A 23,150-nucleotide genomic window follows, 5' to 3' on the forward strand; every position below is an offset into this window, starting at 1 on the left:
CGCGCCTTCCTCGACCCTCCCCCATCCCCATCTGTATCCCCATCCCATCCCCATCCTCGTCCCCATCCTCATCCGTGTCCTTATCCCTTCCCCACCCCCGCCCACCCCCTCGGCTCGCGCGGCTCCCCCTCCCCCCCCCAGCTCCGCGGCCGTCCCTCTTTCCTCCCCCCCTTTCCTCCTCCCTCCCTCCCTTCCTTTCCCCTCCCTCCCCCCCCCCAGGCCCCTTTACCTGCCCGCCCGCCGAGCCATGTCGTTGAGCCCCAAGCACACGACGCCCTTCTCCGTGTCCGACATCCTAAGCCCCATCGAGGAGAGCTACAAGAAGTTCGGCGGCGCCATGGACGGCGCGCCGCCCAACCTGGGCTCCCCCCTGGGGGCGGCGGCGGCGGCGGCCGCAGCTTACCGGCAGCAGCCCGCGGGTTCCTCCTCGCAGGCGGCGGCGGCGGCGGCGGCGGCGGCGGCCGCCGCGGCAGGAATGCAACCGCCGCCTCCCCACGCCATGGCGGGCCACAACGCGGCCGCGGCGGCAGCGGCGGCAGCGGCCGCGGCCGCGGCCGCCGCTACCTACCACATGCCTCCAGGCGTCTCCCAGTTCCCCCACGGAGCCATGGGTGGCTACTGCAACGGGGGGATCGGCAACATGGGAGACATCCCCGCCTATCCGGACGGCATGAGGGGCAGTGCAGCGGCCGCCGCAGCCACCGGTTGGTACGGGGCCAACCCGGACCCCCGCTACTCCACAAGTGAGCCGGGCGCAAGTTCGGGCGGGGGCGGGGGAGGGGAGGGAAGGCGACCGTTGCTCTTGGAGAATTGGGGGTTGAGGAGGTGAAGGGAGGGGGTTGGAACGGAGTGGGCAGCGCTTTCCCGCCAGATTCCTGGCCGAGTGATGGAAGCAAGGCTGGTGGCTCGAGGGCGCCTCGCGGGATGCTAGGACAGCCAGCACGCGCCACCCCTTCCCCTCCCCCTGGGCAACATCGAGGCGGGTGCCCGGGCTCCCGCCTCCCGGGAGACCGCGAGGGGATGAGCCGTCGTTCTGTCCGTGCCTCCGGCGAGGACCGACCTGACGCCACTCTCTCCCTGCTGGGTCATCACACTTGACGAGGTGTGAAGAGAGAGGCCCGGCCTTAGAACTGAGCCTCTCCAGGCCACTGTCCCCGGGGTGCTGCTGGGTTTCCCAGGGGGGGTGCTGGGCGGCGGGGAGGGGGCATGCTGCGGCCGACGGCCTGGAAAACGCTCGGTCGTCGCCCCTCGACGTGAGCTCACAGCTCGCCTCCCTCACGCTCCCAGTCTCCAGGTTCATGGGGCCGTCCACCGGCATGAACATGACGGGAATGGGGACGCTGACGGGGATCGCCGAGGCCGCCAAATCCATGGCCCCGCTGCACGCGGCTCCAAGAAGGAAAAGGCGAGTACTCTTCTCGCAGGCGCAAGTCTACGAGCTGGAAAGAAGGTTCAAACAGCAGAAGTACCTCTCAGCCCCGGAGCGGGAGCATCTGGCCAGCATGATTCACCTCACGCCCACACAAGTTAAGATCTGGTTCCAAAACCACCGGTACAAAATGAAAAGGCAGGCGAAGGACAAAGTCACGCAGCAGCTGCAGCAGGAGAACAGCTTGTGCCAGCAGCAGTCACCGCGGCGAGTGGCCGTGCCCGTGCTGGTGAAGGACGGGAAACCGTGCCAGAACACTTCCAATACCCCGACGCCCAGCCAGCCCGGGCCGCAGCCGCCGGCGCCCGGCGGGGCCAACGGTGTGCTTCCCTCATCCAACAGCGCTGTCCATCAGCACCAGAACCCACAAGTTAACTCCTTAACCCAGGCACCCGACCTGGAAGAGATGTCCCCCAGCCCGCCTTCTCTTCACAACCAAGTCACCAACCTGGCTCAGATGGACGCGACCACTGTCGATTACAATAGTGGCATGGTCAACCCGAACCTGCTCTATGGCAGGACATGGTAATACGGTGGATTTGCCTTGGGTTGTGTTTCTACCTAGTCCATCAACAGGATTCACCTGTTGATTCGCTTGCCTACCCACCTTTTCTTGGAGTGTATTCCTACTTATCTCTCCTTTCACCTTCCTTCTTTCCCCCCCCAGAATGAAGTGCAACAAACTGCGTGAAACAATTGAAAACCAAGCAGCAACTATCGTTTTGAACTTCCTTGGACAAATAAATGTATATGCTGATAAACGATCAAACAAACAAACAAAAAAAAAAAATGCCGAGACCTCGCTTCTGAAAACAAAAACAAAAACAAAAACCCTTTTAAAATAGGTATAAAAAGGGACCAAATAATCATTGTAATAGTATGCCATGGTCTTTAAGTTAGTTTCTTTTTATTGTGAATTACCATTACAAATTTGAGGTGATTAATCACATTTGATTGACTGGATTGACTACTGCAATGCGAACGAGACACTTAACTGAATTTTAGTTTAGTTTGAAATCGTGTTGGTTGTTATATATCTATAAATTTAACTGAGTTTTAACAATAAACCTTCTGAAGTGCAACTTATCTCAGAAAAATTAATTTTATAAGGGTCCCCCTTAAGTGCAATTTCATTATTATTTGATTTAAAATAAATTGAATTGTAATTCAGGGTGGACAAGGCACGTAGCAATGATATCTGAGAGGACTCCTTAACTGTTTAATAGAAAAGAGGAAAAAATAAACAACTAGGTCATCAAAACACCGCTTATATCCGTTAAAGATCTTTGTACCAAATAAGTTTTAGATTTTTAATGCTTTGCTATTTATTCACTGCTATTATTTAGTGAATTCCCATATATGTCCCATTTTATTATGGGGTAAAACACTATTAAAGAAATTCTCAAAACTACCTTTTTAATATGATCTCATTGTTTAAAAATCAGGCAAGTTTTTTTTTTTTTTTTTAAGATCTACATTTCAATTAATATATTCGTCCTTTAAACATCTGGCTTGTAGATTCAGTACCTTGATAGGTATCATTATTTCTAAATTCTGCTAGTCATATAAAAATGGTATAATTGACAAGAGCTAATATGTTAATCAAGTCAAGACTAAAGTGAAAAAATTAGGATAAACAAGATGTGTTATCAAAATTATTCTAATAGCATTTTCACAAGCACATTAATTGGAAGGAGTTGCTTCAAAATTTTGTTTCTTTTGTAATCATTGTATCTCCCCTTTAATACACAAATTTCTACTTTTCCCCCCTCAAATTTATCTTTAGGTATAACTTTAAAAAAAACCCAAAAACTTGAATACTTTTTCCCCAAAAAAATTAAGTGGTTACTTCTGTTTGATTAAGTTTTATAGGGTGGTGTGTTTTGTTTTTGTTTTTGTTTTTTTACACTATTTGCATGATGTTTGCTACAAACCTCAATTTACACAAAAATTTAAATAAGTCATTTCTGGAGTAAACATATTCAAAGAAAGTCAAAGAAAGTGTGTTATTTAATAATGAAAAATAAAATCAGTATCACTAACAAAGTGTGATCTATAAATTACATAAATTACCAAGGATATCCCTAAGTTTTTGTTTTTGTTTTTTTGTTTTTTGTTTTTTGATTATTTGAGCTTTCAGGATGACATTTTGGGACTTAGGAGTTTGGTTGACAGTTCTTTTGTTCATGTGCTCTTGATCACAGAAAACAATCTCTTTGGAAATTGGTTAAGAAGATAAATTCTTCCTTTCTCCAGGTTGCAAAAGGGGGTTCTTTATAAGAAAAGTTTCAAATAAATTTTAGTCTTATTTGAGAGGAAAGAAGACCCCTTTTGACAGAATAGTTAGATTAACCATGGCAAACTGCAGGATCTACAACACTGTAATTTCAGTCAATAAGCTTCAAAATTTTTAATGAAATTTTATGCATTACAAAGATTGATTTGGGGACAGAACAAAAAAAAAAAATTGTGAATCACAGCTCCTTGTAGAACATTTACACTTTTGTTTAGTGAGTATAAATAGGATTAGCTAAGGAAATGTGTGCCAAAAGAGCATTACTTCTAATTACTTTTCTGTATTTAGATGTGGTTTTTTGTGTGTAACACAAGTCTCTTGCAATTGTGTCATAATTTTGAATATGTATCTCTAGATTTGACCATACTATAAAAATTATGTTGTAAAGATAACTTTTTGGGTGGTTCAGTATTTTAAAAACTCGTTGATTTGTGAACCAAATAATCTAACTGTCCAATTAATCTATTTAAACAAAAATGTATCCACTTGAGCATTGTTTTTTCTTCTTAGACTTATTCAGAAATAATGAAAAATTTTAAAGAACTTCACTTAAGAGGTAATCATGAAGCTTTCAGTTTAAGGATCTTTCTCAAAATGTACTTAAGACAACTGTTTTTTTTTTTTTCTCCCAAGTAAAAAAAACACTAAAAAATTGCTGTGACTTAAAATTCTACATGGAGTTGGGTAGTTGATATCGTGGAATATATTTAAGAATTGAAACATTAAAACAGAAAATATTTTGATTATAGAGCATTAGTTTCTGATTTAATGAAACCTAGAACTTTTTGGTTCATTTTGAACTTTGCAGATCTTTATATAAAAATACAAATGTACAAACTAGGTGAAACCTATTAACTGAAGAAGAGGATAAGTATCTTCACATCTAACCAGGAAGAATAACCAAAGAGTCCAAGTGGAACAAAGCCACCACAAAGTTTAGCAGTGGCAGAAGGTAAAAATGGCATCAGAATCCTTAAGTCTGCAGACAGACATCTTTTCTAGATATTTCTTAAAATCTAATTTATTTTTCCAGTTAAGGAATGGAAACCCAAATGAGGATTCAGTGTTAAAAAGAAGAAACTGCTGGGATTGCAGGTACACTTCTGAAATCAGAACTGCAATGTAAATTAAAATTGTGTGTGTGTGTGTGTGTGTGTGTGTGTGTGTATGTTTTAAATGAAGAAAGTACAAGTACAGTAAATTGTGTATGGGAGCTTGGAGATAAGCTAGCTGATTTTAACTTTTCCTCTTTGACTTTTGATATAAAATATTATGGTCAGAAAAATAAATGTTTACACAAATGCTTTAAATCAAATTCCATTCCATTAATCACCAGTTTTCACTGTCAAGTTTAGAGTGAATAAAAAGAAATGAGTTGAGTACTTTTTATATATACAATCAACCACATACTTTACGATGACATTTTCAGATAATATTTGTGAAGTAAATTAATAGTAGGGGAGATCCATGAAATCTGATTTATAGTATGAATTTCCATGATAGGGAGAAATAGTGTTGGCTATTTTATTGATTCAGTGTGTGGGATAAGAGTCTTTGGCTTTTTTTTTTTTTTTTTTTTTTTTTTTCCATTGCTTACAAAGAACAGCAAAGCATATTAATGGGCAGTTTTAACTTTTTGAGTCTCATTGAAATGCCTCATATTTTCCCCCTCAAAATTGAGTGAGAAAGGAAGAAAAGGGGAGGGGGACAAAAAAAGAGAATGTAAACAAACCCCCTGCTTTGGCTGAATTGGTAAGGTTCGGAGGGAGGGGCTGAAGAAGATAGGCAGATTGAAAAAATCCTGTCAAGCAGGTGTTCCTAGTAAAATGGGATACTAAGAGATTCATTTTTAGATCAATGCCCAGTGTGTTCATGTTTATTAAAATCTAGAGAAAGTAAATCTGTCAAAAAGGCTTAAAATTTCTTAAGTTCTACTCCACTCCTATCCGTAAAATGTCGCGTTTGTTTTTTCAACCTTTTGGATCCTAAGAAATCTACTTTTTTTTAAGTTGATTTTTTTGTAAGTTGACTCTTAAACCGCATATTGTCCACTGGAATTGTCTGAATTTGAATTATGTCTGTGTATGCATATATTTTGCAGGCATATGTGTATGTCTTTACATTCATACATTAATAAGTAACAACTTAAAAGACAAATTTGCCAATATCTAGTAATTATTCTTGGTTACATAATTATCTGACAGGATACAATAAACAAAGTAAACTGTACTGGGAATTGAACTCCTAATGGACTGTAACTCACAAAGAGTAAGTTATTCTTTTAACGGACTAACCTCTCGGTTCAGCTAATAAAAGGAAGTAAATCGAAAGGCATCAACGATCATTTTTGTACGGACACAGAAAGAAATTGAGATATTTAGTTAATAATTGAGATGAGAACCCAACAGGAACAGGAACGGGGGGGGGGGGGAATGAAATCAAAGGAAGGGAACTCTAATTTGAAACTTTGAAGAAGACCAGATTTCAAATTTACAATCTAAAAGACAGGCTCGGGCTTGGGGTGGGGGAGGGGGCCATTGTTTTTTAAGAGTGCCACGCGCCTCAGTAGATAGGAAATAGAATGCAGAAGGGCGGAGTAGTTACTTGTAAATGAAAATCAAATGATCGTGCTTAAGATTATAAAGTTTGCATGTTTAAGATTAGTGGTTTCCAGGGGGAAAACTGTATGCAAAAAACTGTAAGCAATAAAGATTCCCCAAACGGGTTATCAACCGCCTCTAACAGAAACTTATGGGCAACAGCGGTTTGGGGTTAGTGAATAGCCAAGTAGTTACTGAGGGAAACGGGTACCCAGCACTGGATTTCAGTTTACGTTTTGGACAACCAAATCGGCTTTTGTGGAGGTTTCTTTCCTTTCTTAGAGCCCTGAACCTTTCCTCCGAGGAGGGAAGACCGCAGTGTTTGTGACGTCACGACTGGGGGAAGCAAGCATTCTACTCACCTATGCCGCCCCAGACCTTGAAGTGGAAGAGGGAGGGCAGCTAGACTCGCAATTCAGCCTGGTGCAGGCGGTCATTTTGTCGAGGCAAACACTTTCTAAACGTGCTTAAGGTAAATAGGTGAACGTCGGGCTGCTAGAAAATGTCATTGATGAGTTTATTTTTTTCTGCGAAGATGTCCCCTTTCAGTGGAAGTAGGGAACAGGACATTTTAAAGTGTTCTTTTCATATCTAAACTAATGCTGTTACTGTACGACTGCCAATACCCAATTACAAGTGTTTAGTCCGCCCAACACAATTCGGGTACTTCAGGTACAGAGGTCTGCTTTCCTCAGGATAGCCGTATCATGTGGGACATATATGTATGTATTTTATCTTGTTATAAGCAAACTAGGGACTTAAACTTGGAAAACGTGTAACAAGGATTTCATATTACATTTTCTTTCCTAGGTTTTCCTACACAGAAGCTCTAATGCTGCGGGTGCCACGATAAGCAAGAAAAAAATAGGAAGCAGGAGCTGCGCTCTAGAATACAGCTCTAGGGCTGCTATGAGAGGAGACGGACCTAGGAAAGTGTTAGCAAATCGATAGTCCCTAAGACTTTCCCCCCTTCCTGCCTTATTCCTCCCGGTTTAGACAAGGTGGGACACGGTCGATTATTTCTATCCCTTCTAGCACGAACACTGCTAACTCTACACCATTGCTTTCCCTATACTTGAAAGCTTTCACACCAAGGAGTCACTTGCTCCTTCAATCCCTATCTGGTAAAAAGAGTAAAAATAATACCCTTTATTCTCAGTTCTTCGTAGTACTTCAAGAAAACTGTGTTTTGATGTCAAATCTCTACTTGACTTTTGCCTCCCCGGGGGACGCTTCCCAGCCCCCACAACTAACTTGTGTGCTCCATAAAGCCAAGAAGCTGTGGGTGGGCCATTTTAAAGGCCACACCCACAAAGAATATGAAGCTTTCAGGCAAGATCAGTGTAGGAAGCGAGGGACCACGGCGCAACGCAGGAACCAAGTCCTTAAGCAGTGGAATTGAGGAGTACAAGACAACACAATAGAAGGAAAACGGGATGGGGGTGGGGAAGAGTACTGAAACTCAATATTGCAAGGAACTGAAAAGGTTCTTTATTTGTAAAGCAGAGCACACATCTCTCTATCTTCATTCAAAATTAGGTTCTCTCCTAGGCATTAGAAAAACATTTTATTTAATGGAAATGAAAGAATGCACATTGAATATCAGGCTTTCTTAATAACTGCTTCAACTACAAGCTTCAGAATTTGGGAACCAGGACATTTGTGCCTGCCGGTTACTCCTCTGTCTCTCCACACCTCTCAATTGATTAAGCCAAAGCCATTCACTCAAGAAGCTGGAAAACCTTAAGAAGTTTCCAAAACAATTGCTTTTACCATGCACCTTGTAATCAAGTTATATAATTTATTTTTTACGAAAAACCAAAGCAGCCTGCTCTGCTACTAAGCTATTAGAAAAGGCTTATTTTTCATTGTAGAGAAAACTAGCCAGAGTAAAGAGTAACAAAGCCCACAAAGCTCTCCACTCCAAACTTTCTGAAATTATAGTTAAAATATTTTAAGAACTAAGTGCTATTTACATGCATGCATAAGGCCTCAAAGCTGAAAGGTGCATCTGCTTCCAGGAATATTATTTATATTAAAATTTATAAACAAAATTACCAAGTTCTTGAGAAATTTTCTATACAAATATTTATATGAACTATTAACATTTTTGTTTTGATTTTTACACCATTTTTATTTGCAGTATTTATTACACATCATATTTAAAACTACAAAACTTTTTTTTGTTGTTGTTTTCTATATAGAAATGGCAGGGAACAACTTCCCTGAAGGGTTTATAAAAGACATGCATACCACCTATACGAATAGACCATATTAAGAGTAAGGAAATGGGGAAGAAAAAGCATCAAGGAAGTACATGAACATCTCCTTGAAGCAACAATGATAGTTTAGCTAAACATTTAATTTTTATAATTACTCAGAAATAAAATTTAGGACTAGAGGGACTTAAATATCTTCTAGCCCAACTGCTCCCCAACTATCATTTTATAGACAAGATAACTGAAGCTCAGAAACTGACTTGCCCCAGACTCATCTATTTTAATCCAGATTCTCTCATTCAACATCCAAAACGATTTTTACCACATCACTCATGGAACAGGAACAGGGTCCCTTACTGACTTTTATGGTATGGATTTTGAGAGTTTCATTTCTTCCTGAAAAAAATGTTTTGAGAAAATAGTCTCCAAAACAATGATTTGAAATTTAAAAATCCAATGTAGTTCTAGCTTATATGTAAAACTATTATTTGGTTGGATGAAATAATGAAACTTCCTAAATTATTCTATTTTTAAGAAAAAATGCTATGAAATCTCACACACAAAAAAGATAACTTGTAAAAAATCTAAGGCAAAATAGGTAAGTGCACTGATGAAACTAATGTGTTTCCTTTAGATGACATGCTATTGTTTTTGCAAAATTTTAGATGGCAAGGAATTTTTAATGGAACAAGAACAGCACACAAAAAATTTAATGTTCAGCTTATCCATGGAAGAACAATTCAGATCAATTTTAATATGTTCTATTATATATTTCATTAGTGCACTAAAATATGATGGTTACCATATCAATAACATAGATGAAAAAAATTAGCACAAAACATTTTGTTCTGTTCTTGTTATCACTTGGAAGTAAAAAGCTTAATTTCAAAATATCTTCCTTTGGAAGTAAAAAGCTTAATTTCAAAATATCTTCCTTTCAAGGCTAAGGTGGTGTGTTTTTTTTTTTTTTTCCTTATTCACTAGGATTAAAATCTGTGCCCTTGAAGATGGATGAACTAAAAATGCCCATACCAGATGGTCCAAGAGAAATTATTTCTTGATATCCAAGACAAGGACTGGAAAAAGAGTGGGAAAGCTTCAAAGGACTGTAATTTTTTTTAATTAAAAAAAAAGGCAAGGTGAAATAATTCATAATAAGGAAATGAATGAAAGTGAAATGTGCAATCTAAAAATGTAATCCGGATTATGCATAAAAAAGTGGCAATATTTAAAAAACAAAGAATACCTAACTTTTATTGAAATTCCTCCTATTTTTGTAGTGACTTAGAACTAATCTTGACAAATTAAGAACAGAGTTTTCCTCTTCAATTCTGACAATGCAGAAACATTCAGAGAAATAAATATGGATTTCAAAAGGTACATTAAAAAGTTACTTATCACAATTTAAAAAACCTAGGCAGTCAAGCTAATATTGTTGACATATTAATGCACTGTAGATTATGTTTTAAAAACAATTTCTTGGGTTGGATCCAAATTTTAAAAAAAATTATAAAATGCCAACCATATTAGTCTACACCTTTAATAATGATTCTTTTATTCTAATAAGAGAATTGAATTATCATCTCTGCAAGAGAGTGCTTAAAAAACAAAAACAAAAAAAATTTCACTCTGACTTTGCTATAGACACATAAAAAAGAAAAATGCTGAAATGCTGGAGAAAAATAGAAAAGAAAGAACACAAGAGACCAAGAGTTTTAAAAGTTGATTTTTTTTTTTTTTACTAAAGTGGTCCAGAAATTCTCAGACAGATACAATAATGAAGTATTTTCAAAGGAATATTGAACAGTAGCTTGTCTTAAACATGTGTTTTCTAGCTGGTTGAAGATTCTACCTGAAGTGTTCAGACCTAATTTTTGTGCATTAATTAAAAATCAGTATGTATTTTGGATGAGCTAGTGTACACTGTTTTGAAATTCACAGTAATACAGTTTGATTCTTAACTACGATTAAAAAAAACCAGTACTTTTCTATTCATCAAATGTCTCTCACAAGTAAAGTAGTAAATTCAAATCCACTGTATTATGCATTACACAATTGGAAAGCAACATAAAACACTGAAAATCAGATCTGTAAGAAATATACACGGTTAAAACAAATACATCAAGTATTGTAGTTCTTAAACTACTGTTTGATAAAGATGCTTCCTTTCCACAAACAGCATAAAATCGTAGAATGATGAAAGGATTTAAGAAAGCTTTACAAAAGCTTAATTCCAGTTGTATCTTCCTGAGGGAGGTGGCAAAGGGTAATTCCTTCCAGGACCATATCCCTGTAAATAAACAAAAGTAACAGTTTATTTTCTGGATTAACATCCTTACAAATAAATTAACTTCTCTGCTCTACTTAAAAAATTATGAGACAGTACATTTGCAGATAAAGGCAGCAAAGAAAAAGCTTAAGTATGTCTTAACAGTCTATATAGATGGGTCTCCTAGAAGTAAATTTTATTCAAAAAGTTTTGTAGACTATTGGATAAGATTTAGAGCTGGCAAAAATGAAATTATTGAAAACTGATTTTAGAAGTTTAATTCAGTGTTGACATAGGCTTCATTGAACACTAAACTTAAATACACCTTTTGGTGGTCAACCAGGTTAACTATGAGGTTTTATAAATAAGCAATTGAGAACTATCTTAACTAAGGGGCCAGTTAATTTTAGAGGTTGTTTTCCTAACATAACATGATTCAATGGGAAGTTCAACAATCCTCTTAGGTCACAAAGACCAATGCTACAGAGTAATTATTAATGAAACAATTAAATTTCAGACTTTTGATGTGCCTGCAAATAATCACCCTTTCAAATTTCAGAACAACACAAGATAAATTTGTGTCACTACATTTATTATTACTCCCATTTTTCAGGACTCTAGAATTCTGAAATAGAGATCCCAAATCAGTTTTTGATGCTTTTTTACTTCCACTCAGATCAGTGAAGTAGATTAATTTTAATAACAAGATCATATACCAATGCTTGCTTTTACAATGTAAGCCAAGGTCTTTGTTGGATTATGAAAAGAAGTCATAATATTATGTGACAACAATTTTCTGCCACAGAATTCATGACATAAATTTTAAATTATGAAATAGTTCATTAGAGACCTAAGTGGAAAGAAATTTGTAATGCAAAACAAACATCTATTTTAAATTGATTATTCTAAATTGGACTATGGTTTCAAATCACTTGTATGAAAAAGAATTTTGTGAACATTATCCAAAACAGATTTGAGAGTGTCAATAAGTTTAGAATCCAATAGAAAGACCACCACTGAAGTATGAACCAAAAACTTGGGTTCTAATCCCAATTGTTAAGCCTATGATTGAAAACTTAAAAGTTTTCTAAGGCTTCTGGTTATTCTCTGGAAAATAGAGGCATTTGACCATAGGATCCTTAAAAAGTTTTTTCTAGTTCTAAGAATGTCATGATTTCAAAATAATACACATTACTCATCTTTATATACTATAGTACTCATTAGTATATCAACAACCCTAGGATGACAATATTCAACAACAAAGTCTACAAACTGATTTTTAATAGGTCACGGTAACAAATTCTTTAAAAATTGGTACAACTATGTAACCAGGGTTATCTTACCAAATAATCACTCTAATTATTAGGAATTATGATATGTTTATGAACTTAAAGGGAAATATTTATTAATAATTAAACACAGAAAAACAAGATTTTGCTATTAGGAGACAAAAAATAATAGGGATAAAAGGACAATAGCAGCAAACTTAAAAAGGACTAGGAAAATGTCGATTTGACATTTAAAAATATTTAAAATACGCCTTGGGATATACCAGGTAAGTTATTTAAATATTCCATATCATTATAAATCCCAAACTAACAATTCACTCCAAAATGAAGATTATATAAATGTTAGGAATTTCAATTTCATTCATGAAAAGGAACTTCTGTTGTTTCAGACACATTATACTTTTAGCTAATATAAAGCATATTTCAAAATCCTCATTTTCTTTCTGAATTGAAACAAATCACTTGTATCAGCAGCATTTGATTCTTTGTAATGTGGTCACTAATTTCTAAAAATTTAAATGGATTTTTATTTGTTTATACAATTTCTTAAGTGTGCTGGTAACCAGACAACCCTTCAAATATACAGATGCTTATATTAGACTGTCAGTAATAGTACATAATCTTCACCCAAGTTCAGTTGAGTGGTATTGAACTAACATTTATAATATTCATCTATTCATCTCTAAAGTACAGTTAAACATAAAAGCACCAGGGATTTTTATCATATAAACTAGTTTTAAGCTGTATAAGAAGCCTAGCAGAAACTACTCTATTACGAGTTACCTGTCTCCCTCCACGATCATCACGTCTTGGTGGATAACCGCCTGGGCCCCCTAGTAGTTGATACTGATTTTGCTGAAATGCTGCATTTTGGGATTGTAGCATACGGTTCCAAGGCAGTAGAGGTTCAGCTGCAGCTCTAAATGTGGTTGAGGTGGGGGAGGAGAAAAAAAATCTAAGTGCAAAACCTTATATAAACTCCAGAATTATTTCAGGTAAATCAATTTTTCATCTTTACAACACAGAAATGTCAGGAGCAACTTTCATTATCATAAATAGGAACATTTATTAGTTATATCCACTTCAGTATGACATTCAGTAAATAGCATTAAAATAAAATAAAATCTCAAATTCATCTGAGTAAATTAAAGTTTTGACTTTTCTAGAAGGTTTTTTGTTCAATGAATTTTTTTTGTAAATCAATTTTCAGCAACCTGAAATATAGATTTAGATCCAAAGATCAAGTTAGCTATGTCTAAGACACTATGCAAAGAGTAAACATGTAAAATACAGGAGAATGAGGCTTTATTTTCTAAAATGTCCAGACTCTTTCTTGGAGTCCATTCTTCCTAGTTAATTGCAGGTTGCAAATGAATTCTTACTGCTGAGTATTTTGAATCTAGGGTAGGGGCCTTGGCTGTTTTTTCCCATCCATTATTCTGCTCAATATGTCAGAAGGTCTGATCGGGAAGAAACCTTTTCAAGTTCTATTGATGCAGCTTTCAATTGACCATGGTGACCTAGCAACATAAGCACTAATTGGCATGGACTGACTGACATTTGGTGTACAGTTTATATGGGAACACAAATTCAACATCTATTATAACCCAGTTTGTCACCCCAGATTACTAGCAGAAAGAAATGTTTTAATTGCCTTCAAGTGTCTATTTTAACTTTATGGATATAAAGCAACAGGTATAATGTACTAAATCATGGCTTAATTAAAAATTTTAATGAAAAATGATATAGCAATGATATAGCCTCTAAAAGCAAGCAACAATTAATGTATGTATGTGTGTGTGTGTGTGTGTATATATATATATATATATATATAATATATAGATATATAGATATATAGATATAGATAGATAGTCGGTCCTTTAGACATTTTTCTTTCACTTAAAACACGATTTTATTTTTTATAGAACATTTACTCCAAGGGATAAAAGTAAAAAGTTGTTATTTTTAAGAAAGCAGCCCTTTAAGAATAGAAAGTGCTATACTGCAGCCTGTTAAATAGGAATTGGGGTTGATGTCACAATTTGTCTTATTGAAGCATTTTTCAGGAACTAAATAGAATATAATATCCACAAACAGGTCCTAGCCAGATAGATTTTTCTTAATTTAACTATAAACAGATGAGTGCTTCAATTTCATTTTCCATATTTTAAAGAAATTAGAGTTTGCAGAGTTAAAATATTCTTTTGACAACTACATACTCAAGTCTGGATACAGCTTCCCTGCCCTATTCCAAACTTTAAAAATAACAACAACAACAACAACAAAACAAAAAAAAAACTTCTAAGGGTTTGTTTTTACACCAAAGATAATGATTCTTGTATGATGCCTGGAAAAGGACTGCTTTCTGGAGAACTTTCAGAATGGCTAAGATTATTTTTAGCCAATAATTTTAACCATAATTTAATTAACAAATGTATTATTATAATGGTTCTAAAAATAAAGCAATTAAAAACAACAAGCTCCAGATCCCAAGATGCAGAAAAACACTCAAAGTTGTTTTTAAGTTTAAATTTTTTTCTGGTTCAGTTTTTTTCAAATAAATTCAAGGAGGCAATGAATTATTATCTGCCCCTAATTCAATAAACACAAGAATAGTGCTGAATAAATGAATAAAGCAACATTAATACTGTATACCAAAACAAGGGATATGTAAAATTGCTTTCTTTCTGAGAAAAGGCTCATATAGTAAGACAATTCAGTTTTGATAAAAGTGCCATGTATACATTTTATTATTTCAGTATGACAGCATTCATTCAAGTTCCAAGAAAACTTGCTGGTCTGAGAAAAAATTACAGCAAAACTCATGATAGGTTGAATTCTAATTTTTGCTTAAAATTCAAAATTAAAGTTTAAAATTTTTACTCAGATTTTGTCTTTGATTAACATGATTTTATGGTGTTTTTACATACTGAGATGACAAAAATCTTTAAATAGTAAGAACAGAAGTGCAATATGGTGTTCTTGCACTGTCACTCAGTGACTTATTTTGTATAAAGGATTATCAATATTGTACTATTTGTAAATATATCTATAGAAAGTCTTGATACTTATGAAGATTGTTTCCTCAATCTGTAAATGAGCTTAAAGATTTCAGATAAGGCAATTTCTGAAATTAGTCTAAATTAATACTTTTAATTTAATAATTATGCAAGCTACATACTTAAGAGAAATAAAAATCCCATCTTATTCTAAGCATCCAAATTACAGATCACCAATAGCTAGTAAGGTAAAGTATAGTCTGATGTGGATAGTTTTAACATTTTTATTTATTATTCAGAGGTCTTTAGAAGGAATTTTTGTCCATTTAAGTCTCCTCTTTTTTGAAGACTTTTAAAGACTGATTAAAACTGTGAAATAACAGCAAAGCAAAACAGAAAATGTAGTTGAGTAAAATGAGTTTTAATTTATGTTTTTCTACTTATATACTTTAATTTCTCAGGCAGTTTAGGTTTTGACTGAATTATCTCTTTGTGTTTATTAACCAGAAATAAATCTTTTATTAGATCAGAAATGAAACCTACAAAGTAAAAAAAAAAAAAAAAAAATTAATGGAGAGTTTATATTAAAAGCTCAATTCTACTGTAATATTTGCCCAGTTACATACAAATGAGTCATGAAAGCCTCCATTTGCAAGTAAACATAGAGTGGGGCAGAGTTCAAGTTGCCATGGGAATCTTAGCATTAGATTTTCTGATTATTAAAGCAATTAAAATCTTTGGTTTAGGATTAACATTGGATTTCGGAAAATCATATTTTAAAAATGTGGAATAAAATGAAATATCAAAGCAAGGAAATAAATTAGATTTTCTAACCTATTACATTTACTTGCAAACCACAGTATTCAACTATACCCATATAAATTCTACACATAACTCTAATTGTACATTACTCAAAGATATAGATAGTTTAAGCTATTTAAGAATATCAAGTTTCAACTTTTTTTCTATTTGCTAATTCTGCAATTAGTTTTCATGGTATATTGGAGTAAGAATTCTAGTACCCTCACAAATTATTTTTTAGGTAGGATTAGAAAACTAAGTTCACTTTTAAAAAGGAAAATTACTGTCTACTAGGTTTAAAGAAAAAAAAAAATAAGATTGATAAAAGAAAAAAAATGGAAGACTAAAATGGCAAAACCGGGAAACTGCAAAAATCTTCTGGAAAGAAATTAAATTTTGATGAGGTTATCTAAGGAAGGGAGGGAATATAATTTGTCCAATGAATTGAACATAGTTACTACTCAAAAGACAGGATCTGTCTCTTTCTTTGTAATTGTAACCGAAGTATAATAGTCATGAAGTAGGTGTTTATTAAATGTGCTAAAAACAGTTTCAAGGTAAAGAAAGACAGAATCATGAGAATGAAGAAAAGTCTGTTTGAGGGGCAGATTTTCTAGAAAGGCAACAGTGGAAAGGAAACATCAGGTCCAAATCAATTTTAATGATCAGTGTAAAGTCTTGCACAGTATTTTAGTGCTATATATGTCATTCAGCACATTTAAATGTAAATTGGGTTTTTTCCCCTAAACAAGGATACTGATAGAACAAAGGAGATGGCAATAAAATGTGAAATTAATTGATACAGAAACAAAAGAACTACTTATAAAAGGACAGAACATAGAGTAAATTATGTAACTGATGTTGGTATTTCTGAGATTGTAAGTCACAGACATTATTAAAAATAATTTTTTACAAAGTGTCAGTTTACTAAAATTGGTCATGAAAATTATAAAAGTATGTTAATTCTGAAGCAATTCCTAGTAAAGTTTTGCTCAAATGGGATAGCAGTTTATAATCCTAAATAAAATATAACTTATTCACAGAAATAAAATAATTGAAGAATTCAGAATTATAAAAACTAAAATGTAGTTAGAAAAAAGATCTTTCAACAAACCTGTGCAGGAAATTCCTTAGATTTTATTGATGTTGCCAAGTATAACATAAACTATTCATTTTCAAGCTATTCTGTAGATATTAATATAATTATTCATAACATTCATAGCTTGTCATTTATAGTCTGACTTAAGGGCATACAACTTATCAATGAAGGAACACATGTAAAACATCCCTTATTACTAAACCATGTCACATTCTTTCTATTCCATGGTACTTATTAGACTGCAGATTCCATAATCCTCTTCTGAGTCCCTTCTGCATTTAATTCAGTTCAGTCTTAAGTAGTTAAAGAAACTGTTTTCAGTGGCAACTAATAACTACTGACCTACAGTGACACTGCCCTACAATAGGCTTGTCAGCTCTGAAAAAGTTGTACCAAAGAAGCTGATTAGGACTTCAAGAGGTTTGTAGCAAGAATCAATGGTTGGTCTGTGCTAATGCTGTGCTACCAGCACAGAAATGATAAAAGTGGAACACCATTAGTTATGCCTCATTAAATTCCACAACCCTCCAAAAAAAGAAATTTGTTTAGCCTGTCCAAAATCTAATGCAATTTTAAAGCTCTCTGTGCTGAATTTCATGGCACCTCAATCGCTTCAATAATCTAAAAAAGAACTAAGAAAGTAAAAAAGCATTAACACGTACATAAAATTGGAAATTCTTGTGTTTTCTTTTTAAGACACAAACCATACTTTCCTAAATTATAAATCCAAAGGAGTATTTCTTAAACGATTAAGAAAATATATCTCACAAACCATAAGAACCTTAGTTTCTAAGTTCCATAACCCCCTACAAAGAACAAAAACAAACAAACAACAACAAAAAAAAAAAGTGGACACAAAATCTTTCTAATAATATTACCTGTCAAATCTTGGTTGATGGAAAAGGGGAGTGGGACCTCTCCAGGAATCATGTGGTCTCATGTCTATAAAATAGATGGAAAATTTTAAATAAAGGTTTAAAAAAGGAGCACAAAACACATGTCACTGCTAAAGTATATACTTTCAAATGATACCTGGGATATAACAGGCATTGAATAAAACCCAAATACATACTTTAAGAACTCTAAAAGATTAATCTTTATATTTGCATTTACGTTGTTAGGCAAAATATTTAATTCTCTTGTTTTGGTCATTTGTGTTAATATGCAAAATTGTGAAAAAATAAGCTTAATAGTCTGAAATCCTCCCTTGGGCATGTAAAAATGAAAAGAAAGTTTATTTACCTAGATATCATTACATTAAAAAACCATAAAATTTCTCAAACACATGGCAGTAAAAAAACGAAGAAATTATAAAGACCACCCACTTTTCTATTGTTCCCTTGTAGTCAAACCCCAATGCTAATACAAAGATGTAGTAGCAACAACATTGCTTTAGCAAGACACAATTAAATGACTGCTGTTCTTCTAAACAAATTGACCAGTAAACAGGATGAAAGAAACAACTAATCAATAGCTCCCCGGTCAGTTCACAGCACTCAGCAAATTGTGTATCAATCAAAAGCTTAAGTTTCAGTGACATCTTTGATGATCTTCAATGGCATTTAAGTGTGACCTAATTAAAACAGCTGGTTCCAGAAGTTGTCTAATGAGAGCATTGTGTTGATATGTTTGTAACATCCTGTTAAAACTGGCAATATGCAACTGACAACAAGGCTTTAACATAATGTATTCAGGCTCACATTTTAAGGAAAACAGAAGCTACAATTTAATATTTTCTTTTTTCTCAAACCACACATGCATCATATATATTAAAAATACTGGAATCTTTATTCCTTAAAATAAATAAACGAGCCAACAAAGGACATCCCATCCCAACAAATATCTTAAAAACTAAGGAAAAATTTAAAAAGACAGCACAAGACAAAGAATGATAACATAAAGTAGGTGCTTTTGCTTTCAAAATATTCTTCCAGTTCAACATTTTCATCTTCAGCAGTTCTGCTACTTCTATCTCAGGCTTCTTTCCAATCAAAACACAAGCTAAGCATGCCAGATTGAAGAGGGCTTTCTAAATGTGGACAAAATATACATTGTGGAGCAGACGTGAGCAAAGCCAAACTTGAAGTTTTCATATCGTTAGATTTGGAACAGAAAGACACTGACTTTCTTCTTTCTTGCTCCAACTAAGTGTGGCAGAATAAAATTTAGTATAAGCACTAGATTATTTTTATTACTGAAATCGATCAGATCATGGATTCTTGACCTTTGTCATTTGTATTATTTTAAAACTAAATCTAAACCTGAACCTTAATAGTTAATAGAAGAGATTACCTTTCTCCAATTTAAAATGTCATTTAGTGACCAAAAGTAGAACATTAATTTTCAAATTAAACAAAGTTCTTGCCATAAGAGAATAATGAAGAATGATCAGGGATATAAGAATATTAACTTCTACTTGCCAATGTTTATCAACCTTCTTAAATAAACAGTGACACCCAAAATTTGAATCCAAAAAGCTAGTCACCACATAAATGACAGGAAATAGGAATAGAATATGTGTATGTTTTCCCAATGTAAAAGCCTACATTTTTGAATCATTACATCAATAGAAAATTGTTATTACATGATATATATTTATTAAAGCTTTTGAAAACCACCACTTAATCACCATGGTTTCTCCCTACTGGTAATCTCAATAGGCATATTTATCTCAAGATCATATATTTAATATTTTATCAATGGATCTGTGATAGATGCTCTAGTCTGGCCAAGATAGTCTCCACTAAATAAACACCTGGGCCAATTTATCAAGTCATAAACTTTGCTCATAATATCACTTGTATTAAGTATAAAGCTAAAGCTATGACAGGTACATAGAGAAAAGGTGAAGGGACTCATGATGAATGCCATTATCAAGCAACTTTTCTTTAAAAAGCTAAGATTGAAAAAGGTCATTATACTTCTTTTTTGTTTTGAAATACCTAACCTAGGAAAAGAATCCTATTTAAAAAATCTGTTGGTAAATTCATTAAATTTTGAACACGTTAAAATATTTTTAAAGTTCCTTTTAATGAAGTACTCTTCTGAAAGATGCTAAGGAAAAGTTTCTAATACGTTCCCTTCATGACAGAAATCTTAATTGGCTTTTTCTTCTATGGCAGGAATTCCTAAGGGTCTTTCTGCCATGATCCCCACACCTCTGGAGTCTGCTGAAGTCTGTGGCACATCCCTTCTAAGAATTTTGAAATGCACAGGACTGCAAAAGAAAATTATACTGAAATTCAGCAAACTATTAAAGAATAATAAGTTCAGGGACCCTTGGGCTAAGTATCTCAATTTTTTATAAAAACTGTCAATACCAATAGATTTCTACAAAGAAATGCATTTTATTAAGTATTCTTATAAACAAAGATAATAAAATAAATAAAGCAGTTCTTTTAGTACTGTTTATTATGGAGTACAAATACACATAATGCAAATATCGACAAAAGATAAAAAATGTAGCTTGATGCCATTTTGACTCACATCTACAGAAGTCAATATACTGCTGCTATCAACCTGGTGACATGTTCCTTTACATTTAAGAACTGTGGTTCATGTAGTCTTTTTTGCATGCTGTATGTTAAAAAATTAGGAAATGTTTATTTCTTGGGTATCTGTAAAAAGCTTCCAGAGAGGCAAGATGGCTAGCTACTGAATTCAGTGTTGGATGTGAATTCAGAAGATTCATATTCAAATCCCATCTCAGATAATCACTAACTGTAAGATCTGGGGAAGTTGTATAACTGTTTTCTGAATCTCAGTTTTGTCATTTGTAATGATGAGAAGGGGGATGAAGGAGTTTGTACTTAGAAAGCTAATGTCAGCCACTACTTGCTAAGCATCTACTATGTTCTAGCACTGTGTTATTAAATCCTGTGGACAAAAAGGAAGAGGAAAAGGAAGGATTACTTACTTTCAAGTATCTCATAATCTAATGGAAATGACTATAGGTAAGATATATACAGGAGAAAATGGAGATAATCATGAAGGGATCACACTAGCATTGGGAGGGTTTGGGCAAAGTTTCTTGTTTGTGGAAGGATAACACCACCATTTACATTACAGCAAAATTGCAGAATAACACTAATTACATATATTAATATTAATATATATTTACTAAGTTGCTGTATCTTTAAAAAAAAGTCTAATTAAAGGTATTTAAATGTGTAAAGTTTTACTAAGGAGATATTTCTTTACCAAACAAAAGCAAGGGTTCTTAATCTTTTTGATATTATGAACTTCAATTTGGTAAAATCTATGAGTCCTCAGAATATTATTATTGTTGTTGTTTTTGAAAATACACAAAACACAAAAAAATACATAAGGCTACAAAGAAAACCAATTATACTTAAATGCAATTATGAAAACTTTTTTTTTTTTTAATGTTCAGGTTAACCTTTGGTCTAGATTACCTACACAATTTGTCTTGATATGATTTTGATTAGTTAGAAAAGTTATTCATTGCTCTATCCCCCAAAACCCAACCTAAATGTGTCCTTTTTCCAACTACAAACATTTGCAAATTCACCAGAAAATAAAGTTTACATTTAAAATATTCTGCCTTAAAATTATTAAGCATTCTTTTCTAATACAAAGGAAAAAAACAGGATATAAAAGAAAACGCCAAGGATACTTTTAATCAAATCTCTTTATGCAGCTCTGAGGAACATATATAGTCCTTAAGTATTCATAAGCAGAAATATCCAGTCTTATGAGTAATGAAGTAGAATTTAAAACAAACTTATTACCATTCATTTGTATGGCTTTGAAAGAAGATCAATTTGAGAGGAAGAAAAAAACATGGTGAGATAGTGAATTGCACTTGAGAAAGGTTCAGACAGAAGAGAAAAAATGACAGTTAATATTTTCTTTTGATTTTTTTAAAGTTAGGCCTTTCCTAGTACTATAAAGGCCATATTCAGCAAGGCTTCTTCAGTTGCTTCTCAAGTAACAATTTACCTAATCAGTGTAGCAATCAAAGAAAAGATTTCGTGTTTACTGATTGCTTTAATCAAAAAATCACTTTTCAAATGCAGTTAATTGACAAGTTTACTGACAAAATTAAAGTAAAAAATCAGATACTGAAGACTGCAAAAACCAAATATGCCATTTGCAATGAATACTGGAGACTGTACTTGACTCCAAGTTATCAGCACAGGAACAATTATTCATCAGCTAAAAATTGGCACATCAAAGTCAAATCAGAGAACAAAAGTAAGAAACACCCACAACCGACACTTGAAAAAGAGTGGCAGCTTGATTGACCGAACTGCCCTTCTTGAGCACAATTTCATATGATCATATAACAAAACCCCACAGAGCTATGACACTAAAGATATTTAAAAGAACTAGCAAATCAGTATAAATTTGAAATTTCCTAAGAATAATCTATAGTGTTGACAGAAATTTTCAGAACAGTTTAAACTGCATTAACTAGAAGAGAATAGATTAAATAACATTTTTTTGCATAAAGCACCATGCTATTTTCCAATTTAAAATATCTACTTTCAAACTAACTATATTTATAAAGATGCTGCCTCTGCTCTTGATAACAACCTTCAATCTTTAAGTTATAGGTATAAACCTTCAATTGTAGAGGGAAATTTATTACTCACTGAGGAATTTCTTTATACCAATGAAATCACAGGCCCAGTCCCCATCAGTACCCTTAAAGAATTAACTATATAAATATGAAGAAAAGATTCTGGTTAAAAGAAACTCAAAATAAATAGTAATAAGGAAGCATTATTAAGGAAAGAGGTCTAATACGGAGAAATCATCTTTCCTTATCAGTACTTCTACCTTGTGTTACATAGTAAAATAGATAAGTAATAAAGTTTTAGACTTAAAGTCCACTCTATCCCAGGATTTTATCTTTATGTGGGAAACAAAGGAATGATTTGTGTGTTGGGTTGGCTACTTTTCATTAAAAGATACAACGTAGCAAAAGGGAGAGGGTGTTGGACCTGAAGTCAGGAGAAATCCGAGTTCACATCCCATTTCTGATACTTACTAGTTGTATACCATGGACAACCTATGAGTGCTAAGATTCCTCATCTGTAAAATAGGGATAATAATACCCATAGTACCTATACCTCATGGGATTGTTGGGAAGCTCAAATGAGATAAGAGCAAAATAGTTAATA

At 34.7% G+C, this 23,150-nt stretch overlaps 2 protein-coding genes and 2 long non-coding RNA genes across 4 annotated transcripts in view; 3 read left to right on the top strand and 1 right to left on the bottom strand.

The window, feature by feature from the left end:
* Positions 1-242: 242 nt before the first annotated feature.
* Positions 243-4,475, top strand: NKX2-4 (NK2 homeobox 4). Its single transcript, XM_031951036.1, has 2 exons — positions 243-743; positions 1,288-4,475. The coding sequence occupies exons 1-2, from the start codon at positions 248-250 to the stop codon at positions 1,956-1,958; spliced, it is 1,167 nt and encodes a 388-aa protein (XP_031806896.1). The 5' UTR covers positions 243-247; the 3' UTR covers positions 1,959-4,475.
* Positions 4,476-4,537: 62 nt separating this feature from the next.
* Positions 4,538-6,131, top strand: LOC116421445. The gene is made up of 3 exons (XR_004231812.1): positions 4,538-4,677; positions 4,759-4,820; positions 5,930-6,131. It is a non-coding gene; the product is annotated as an uncharacterized LOC116421445 (long non-coding RNA).
* A 316-nt stretch (positions 6,132-6,447) lies between these two features.
* LOC116421446 lies at positions 6,448-9,780 on the top strand. Its single transcript, XR_004231813.1, has 3 exons — positions 6,448-6,797; positions 7,136-7,326; positions 9,529-9,780. It is a non-coding gene; the product is annotated as an uncharacterized LOC116421446 (long non-coding RNA).
* The window catches only part of XRN2 (5'-3' exoribonuclease 2), a 101,862-nt gene continuing 87,156 nt past the window's right edge, over positions 8,445-23,150 (bottom strand). Inside the window, exons 28-30 of the mRNA XM_031951037.1 lie at positions 17,880-17,943; positions 12,886-13,021; positions 8,445-10,834 (exon numbers count right to left, since the gene is read on the bottom strand). Coding sequence (XP_031806897.1) covers positions 10,772-10,834; positions 12,886-13,021; positions 17,880-17,943 — 263 coding nt within the window. The 3' untranslated portion in view covers positions 8,445-10,771. The remainder of the gene's footprint in view (positions 10,835-12,885; positions 13,022-17,879; positions 17,944-23,150) is intronic.

This window comes from Sarcophilus harrisii, chromosome 2 (genome assembly GCF_902635505.1).
Source record: "Sarcophilus harrisii chromosome 2, mSarHar1.11, whole genome shotgun sequence".
Classification (NCBI taxonomy): Eukaryota; Metazoa; Chordata; class Mammalia; order Dasyuromorphia; family Dasyuridae; genus Sarcophilus; species Sarcophilus harrisii.